The sequence below is a fragment of the Aplysia californica genome, unplaced genomic scaffold (assembly GCF_000002075.1).
Source record: "Aplysia californica isolate F4 #8 unplaced genomic scaffold, AplCal3.0 scaffold00882, whole genome shotgun sequence".
NCBI lineage: Eukaryota > Metazoa > Mollusca > Gastropoda > Aplysiida > Aplysiidae > Aplysia > Aplysia californica.
This window is the reverse complement of record NW_004798152.1, coordinates 193,187-201,258: the sequence shown is the minus strand read 5'-3', so window position 1 is coordinate 201,258 and position 8,072 is coordinate 193,187. Positions and strand designations below refer to the sequence as shown.

General features: G+C 38.6%; 1 protein-coding gene across 1 annotated transcript in view; it reads right to left on the bottom strand.

Moving 5' to 3' along the window:
• Positions 1 to 8,072, bottom strand: part of LOC101852283 (calcium/calmodulin-dependent 3',5'-cyclic nucleotide phosphodiesterase 1A) — a gene marked incomplete at its 5' end in the record, with an annotated part of 95,606 nt that overhangs the window by 7,753 nt on the left and 79,781 nt on the right. The window contains 2 exon segments of the mRNA XM_035972870.1: positions 5,013 to 5,357; positions 6,202 to 6,279. Coding sequence (XP_035828763.1) covers positions 5,013 to 5,357; positions 6,202 to 6,279 — 423 coding nt within the window.

The window sequence follows — 8,072 nt, the reverse complement described above, 5'->3', positions numbered from 1 at the left end:
CCCTCTCTCTCTCTCTCTCTCTCTCTCTCTCTCTCTCTCTCTCTCTCTCTCTCTCTCTCTCTCTCTCTCTCCCCTCTGGCGTGGTGTCAGTTTATACGCCCCTTTTTCCATGTATGTCTCCTGTACCGCTTTATTGACGTAATACAGGAGGGCGTTACACGAAATATTGTACCATGACCTCCAGTAACTCTCCTGCCTGCTACGCTCTGCCTGTTTGTTTGTTTACTTGTTTTTTGTTGTTGTTTTTTTTGTTTTGTTTGTTTGTCTGATTGAGTAAAGAGAAGCATAATGAAGCAATAAGGATCATTTGGTGCTGGAGAAAACAAGACATACAGACATAAACAACGGAGGAAAAGAAAAGAAGCAGGTCCAAGAAGTTGTCCCCCTCCAACCATCCAGTTGCTTTTCGGCGTAGATTAATAATAATACCATGTAGTCATGTCGATTACATTTTCTCGACTAAACACTAAACATAATCGTAAGACCAAACAATAATTGATTCACTAACCTGCCCCTATTTGATTTATAAAGTGTGCTCCACTTGTTTAGAAAATAAAACATGGGGGAATAAACCTATAAACATTTGGATTCATAAGCTCGAATATTAAGTAAATAAAACACAGCAAAACCGCACACAGGGGAATTATAAATTAAATGTTTTGGTCCCAGAAACCCGGGACACGCACATAACAATCAAAGAAGTGAAAAATGCCTCATCAACGAAGCACTTTAAAACAATAACTAAACTAGTAACAATTAATTCTTGGCCGTAATTTTTGATATTCTATAGTTACAAATCTTTTCTTTCGTCGAAAGTTGAGACGTGTCCTATCATCAAGGGCATACTATACATTACGTTAGGCGCAATGATAATTGTTCATCTTTAAAGGCTGACATGTTTTCTTTAGTGTAGTCCCCTTGGAATTGCGACTCTCCGATCTAGAGAAATCAAGTGTTTAGTCTGGAGCAAGACATCGCATCTAAAGAGTTCCATATTATGTCCTGACCACTTACATTATGGGGTTTGGATACCTTGCTTGGATTTAAGAATTAGGTGTTAATAAATACAGATGAGAAGGAAAATCGTGCATAACCAGCACTGCTATGGATCATGATATTATTAGACAAAAGGAATACTCCTTCACACGTATACCATTGACTGCTATTATGCTTACAAAAAAAAATAGATTAAAAAATATATTAAACAAATTGGACACAGTCCAGCTATCTGACAATCGTGAGAGTAATTCCTGTTTTAGATTCGGAAGTATAACTATTGGCTGTAAAAGAAAAAAATCGAAAGTTCTGTCTACGATATACCTATAAGTAAGGTTTCTATAAAGGTCCACAACTAGACAATGAAGATCTGTACGTCTTTGGAGTAATCAGTGCAGTGCTAAAGGAATCAAAGATTATAATAATATATCTTGCAATGTTTCTCTACATATCCTGTCCCAATGCGTTGACTTAACGAAAAGGAGGAGATTCTCTTTATTTTAAAAAGCTAAATGTCTATAGAACAAAGTGTTTAGAACAATAATTTATATTCACCTCTTCGAAAACAAAAACTGAGTGAACGCAAGGCAATAATCTCTCACGACTAAAAATTGACAAACAACATACGAAGTACAAAGTACGTTCAGTGGGTGTAAAGGCGAAAAATAGGACACTAATAGTTACGTTCCTATCATTAAAATGAAGAGTATCTATCTGAAAGAAATTGTAATATCATTTTGAAGATAAATGGAACTGGAATGGTCAAACTGCATTTCAGTAGTCCGAATTTTCCCCTGATTAATCTGGGTCGACGCGCGCCTTGAATGCCCTTGACATGTGCAATTATTCGAAGTATGACAATTGTTTCAGTCACTTGAAAACTCTCGGGACACAGACGCCGCTTCATCATTACCATCTTGAATCTCACGCTTCATCTTGAATCTCACGCATCACATTGAATCCCACGCATTCTTTAACATTGCTCTTTGCAACAAGCGCAAAAAATATTACGATCTTTACTCTCATACATTCTTTAACATTGCTATTTGCACCATTCATCAAATCACCGAAGATAATTAATAAGTACAAGTGGTGTAGTGTGTAGTATATAGTTGACATAACGAGACATTCACGTTTTTCATACAAACACACAGCTGATCTCTGTGGGTCTCCCTCACCGTGCGCATTGTATCTACCTATAAGTTCTGTGTACCATCAATATTGACCATGAAGAATCGTATCGTTTTAAACAATGATTATACACATCGAAGATTTTTCACATCAGCAAGTTGATGCGCTGGAAAAGACTAGAAAGGCGCCGGACAAGTATGCAGTTTCTATTTTTTTTTAAATTTCGTCTTCAAAGGGCACATTTTATAAACTTTCCTCGTGACTGAGATTTACTGCAACACCTGAAAGCAAAGTGTTGACAGAAAACTTCAAAATTAAAATGTACGTCTCGTTTTCTAAAGTCCATACACATTTGACAAAGTACAAACAAAAAGGAAATTTCGTTGAGAGAAAAAGAACTGAAGTGAGATCAAAGTAATCACAATTTTCCGTAGTCCCATCTACACATTTGTCTTTTGGGGCTGCATACGTCTAGAGCTAAAGCTTTCTGCTGTAGCAATAACACAAAAGTGTAAAAGTGAGTTATTTTTGTTTTCGCGGAGGAAAACGGGCAGATTTTCTTTCTTGACTTACAACATACCAATTTCAAAGCAATACGAACTCAAACTTCATAAGAGTAAAAGCACAATATATCCAGGAAAGAATAGTATACTCCAAGGTTACATAACAGGAAGAGACGTTAGCTCAGAATCTTAAAAACTAATTACAAGCAACACACAATTGATACAACAAACTGATTGAGGTTACACTGAGAAAAGGACCTCCGACAATCAGAGACAGGTCATTGGTTATGACGTGATCAGTGTCTTAAAAAAACCCAACAACCTTGTGATTCGTCACGCCCCCCGATGTGCCCATTCTTTAGGGGTTTATTTTTAGAATAATTGACCTTTTCCTTTAATGGTTGTTGTAAGGCCACTAGCTCTCGATACTTAATTTTGCATGAACTTTGTTTAGTTAACAGAGAATGACTAGGTGTCTGAAAATGTGGGGGGGGGGGGGGGGGGGGAATGGACTAGAAGCCAAAGATAAAAACTGAAATAAAAATGGACTGTCCTCTGCTTGCCAATAGACAGATGTACAGAAAATGTAGATAAACGTAAGAGCAACATGGTACAGGAAAACGGTTCAGAGAATGTTTTCAGATGGCATAGCAATATAGCAAGGATTAATAAACTCATTTGAAACGAGAGTGACAATGTGCACATTCAAAGAAGGACAGAAGCAAATGTTGAGTTTCTGTGAAATAGCTACGAGTGGTAACCTTGGCACTGTTCCATCCCAACCCAAAATAACACCCAGAGGAACAAAGCTCACATAAAACAAACAAACATTCAAAAGTATAAAGAACCCTACAAATCAACTGATAAAAAACAGGAAAGAAAAACTTATAAAAAAACACCTAGCAAATTACTGTATTTTTGCTAAAGAGGGTGAAGAGTAAGAGTAAATTTTGGGGGGAACATAGTAATTAAACTCTATATTCGAAAAAAAATCCCTGCAGTGAGTAGTACAAGTGTGAGTTACTGTAAAACAGAACAAAATTGCTTCATCCACAAAACGCTCGTTATCACATTTGATGCATAATGGATTTCATAGCATTGGCACGATTTGCAAAGTTCAGAAATGAATTGTCCGTGAAATTTACAAATGTCATTAAATAAGCCATGGCTTCAATGTTATCAATCACAATAACAATTACGTTTATGCGACATTGTAGGGCCCTTGTCTCATGTGTTTGTGGAAGTACTTGGAAATAAAAAGAATACAATGCCAGTCAATTTCATACGTATAATATTATTATATTACAGTTGAGAGAATAAAATGAAAGTATACAAAGTCATTGTGAAATATAATGGACATGGCATTAATATTCAACTTTAGCTATCACAATATAGCAACATTTTTGCTTAGAGGCGGGCCTATTCACAGGATCACAGCGTCCTTTCTTTAACAGGACTTTAGAGAACTACTAAAACTATGAATCAGAGCCTGTCTCAGGGTGTCACCACACAACTCGGGATTGACGTATATTGTGTGCTCGCTCCAAAGAAATTAAAAACTACTTCTGACGTAGACGGCACCAGAATCGAATCTTCTAATAAAATTATAATGATGAAGCCATCGCCGTACATGGAACACGACTGACTCATGACTTTTGAATTGTATCCGCATGACTATCGAGAGCAACATCAATAAATAGTAATGAAACAGGAAGCAGGAGAAAGGAAATATCATAATAAGCCGCGATGAAACAGGCAAAGCATACAGTCTGTCGTCTGTAGGAATTATCCAAATTTTAATGTTTAGTCCACACCCCTAGTATCCCAACCAAAGTTTTACATATTTCTCCGTCCTGATTGTACCCTGCTCGGGTATAACGAACTTCAGGCAATATTCCTCGTCTGTTTCAAAATTTAAACTGTAGCCCTACCGAAAAAAAATACGTTGTCAGTACATTCCAGGGAAGTACACTGCAGTGTACAATGAATGTACTAGTATTCTTTCAGAATCAATACAAAGCTTGTAAGGGCTTATCTATTTGTATGAGGCCATCCTGTCTTTGAGGACGTTTAGATTCCATTGTCTTCAACACAGAGACCCAGGACTCGGTCTAGACCCCAGAGGCTGTCTTCATGCACATTGTCATAGCACAGGAAACACATATAATACATAAATGGAGAAACAGTAGGATGCAATAAATAACGCAAAGTGACAGGTCATGTCCTTGACCCTGAGTTTGTGACCACAACGAAGAAGTCATGACCTTGACATTGTCCAAGGAAGGAAGAGGAAGCGGGGAAGGCGAGGGGGCTCCGCCAGGGAAGTTTGCAACGGTTTGGGAGGAGCCGGTCACTTGCCATCCACCAACTACTATTCCTTACCTTTATCCCCCGAATTTAGAGGGTTCGGGTTCGAATCCTGCGGGCTGCCCTTCCTGACTGAGCCCACCATAGGGTGGGAGTTAGTGGACGATGATGAGGATCTGACAGGGGGCAGCACTGGTTTGGGCGACAGTTTGGGCTTCTGCGACGACGGAGGAGGTAATGGCGACGATGGTGAGGAGGAGGAGGACGACGACGGGGCCGGCTGGGGGGACGATGGGGCGGCGTTGGCCGTTGTAGCCGTTGTCACTCGTGGTGCAGGGCTGGGTGGTTGGCGGCTGTCACTTGGCTTCTCGGGCTCGTCCTCTGAGGCACATTGTTTACTTTTTTCTCTCTCCTCGGCATCTGGAGAAATGATAATGACAATAATGATAGTGATAATGAAACTGATAATGATAGTGATAATGAAACTGATAATGATAATGATAATGATAATGATAATAATAATAATAATAATAATAATAATAATAATAATAATAATAATAATAATAATAATAATAATAACAATAATAATAGTTTGCCTGCTGATGTCTGACGATGACAATAAATATCAAAAGAGATTGTTTCTTAATAAATGGAAGAAATAGGTATTATATAGTGGATTCGGCTATGGTCAATGAGACTATTTTTGACAGAGAAGAGTTGCCACATTTTGAACATTAAGAAGCTTCATTTCCACTTTTGAAAGTGCACACATGCACACATACACACGCACACATACAGACACATAAACACACATACACACATTCACACACACATACACACATACATACATAAATGCATACACGCAGTAGACACATAACACACATACATACATACAAACACACATGCACACACACACACATATACACACACACACACACACACACACACACACACACACACACATGGCTTTAAAAGCCAAGTCAGACAAACTATTCATTAGTTCCATAGTCACAGGAGTTCAACATAATGTCATAACGTTCAAAAGTAACACACGCCTTTTGTTACTTATTTTTACTTTTTCACCCTCTGTTGCCGTTAAGAGTCAAGGGGGATTGCAGTTTTCTAGGGCAGGCAAGCTCCACAGTTCTTCAATTGGGCTATTATACTTTCTCAGGGTTTCTCAAGCTGTTTGCTTACAGGTTATAACTCACACAATCAACAAATCAGAGCCAGCAAAAGGAAAGAGTAAAATACGACAGCCTACCTTTGATCGCCTTTTCTTTCCAGTGGCTTTTATTGGACGATAAACAATCCACCCATGGTCTCTTGAGTTCGTACTTATCTGAGGGTAAAAACGTACTTTGGGTTATCCATTTGAATAAAGGAGCAAACACCAACAGACTTATTACAAAAAAAAGGAAAAATGTGGGGGGGGGCGGGACAAATTATAGGCCAATCTTTGCCAAGAGACAACACACGTGCATTTCCTTGCTTGTTATTGCTATCAACAAAACATACTTTAGAATATGAACGAATGCATTATAGATAAAGTACTCGTAATTCAAAACATATAAATCATTCCTCTTCTCTCTTCCATATTCACGTTTTCAAAGACAAACAGACGGACAGAAGCAACAGATGGAAAGTAAAGAAGCACAGTAGGACCTACCAGTGCAAATTCTACGAAGTGTATCTAGCAGTGCAAATTCTACGAAGCGTATCAGATGAAGAAGACAGTGAGCTAGGGTAAATTTGAGAAAATGAAATGCGTCAGACAAGGAAGTCCGAGTGCCAAGGTAAAACAAACACATTATGGGTCGCCACCACTGGGAGAGCAAACGACGCTTCTGTCGCAAGCTCATATTTACGTCCTTTGTTAGAGACTGGGTAATCAGTGACCGGTAATCTCACTAGATAATTAAAGCGTTTGTGTTTGAGTTCTGGGCGGGGCTTATAGTGTTATGTTACTGTTATGACGAATCATATTCTTCCTCCAAAAGTAGCTGAAAAATTATTACCGGGTGATTAACTTGAGTTGGGAGTGACTTACGCATTTATTGGAGGGACTAACAATAACAACTATTGGGTGGATTATGACAGCTAGTCCACAGCGTCAAGGCCGTCTCAGACAGGATTTATGGGTTGTTGGTTGATAAAATATTGTGGTCGCAGCTTATATATATATATATATTTATATATATATATATATATATATATATATATATATATATATATATATATATATATATATAAATATATCAGGCGCGGTTCGTACATAGAGCACGGTCGTGCAGTGCCGCCCAAAATGTTTTAATGTTCTATGACGTAAAGCACCCACAATAATAACATAAAAGACGCCAAAGACAAACATTAGCCAAATATGATATCAAAAGAAGGTCCTCGCTGGCACCGTAACTGTCATTTCTATGTATATAGCGCCGTAAAACATCTACTATCCCATGCCTAAGTCCATGCGCTGTATCTAAACATAACAGGATATTCAACAGTGGAAACCTGACCTATAAATCGCTCTTTGGGATAACCCAAGCGATGACGACACTCGTAGAGAGTTTGGCGGTACATTAATATTAATAAGACGGCACATCTCAAATGTGATCCTGCCGAAAAGTGCCGAAACATAGCCCACAGTAGGCAATCTAAAAATAAACGCGATAGACCTTGCACTATTCTATGCCAAAATTATGTGAGCCCCGGAGCAATCCAGCGGAGTGCTCAAGTGAATTGTGATTGGTTCATTGTCTTGCCGCTATTTTAAGTGACTCTGTGACCATGAACCTGAGGGAGGTGAATGTGCCATACTTTTAAGTCCCCGTCCTGTGAGTTGTGCTTTTGAACGGTTTTGTAGTGGAGTGGTGAAAGGTATGACTTGAGTGTTCAATTCTAAGGCAGGATGAATGAAATTGACGTTTAGCTAACACAAACAGATTTTGTTCTAGAAGTCAAAGCCACAAGTAAAAAGAATGAAAATAAAAGCACAAGGTCTTCCTTCACCAACCCAAAGATCCTAAAATTATACACCATCCCATTTACTATGTCCTTGACTATCTTCAGCCTGAGATAGCTTAATTGTGCACGCCCATTTTTTAAACCCACGAGCCGCCCCTGATATATATA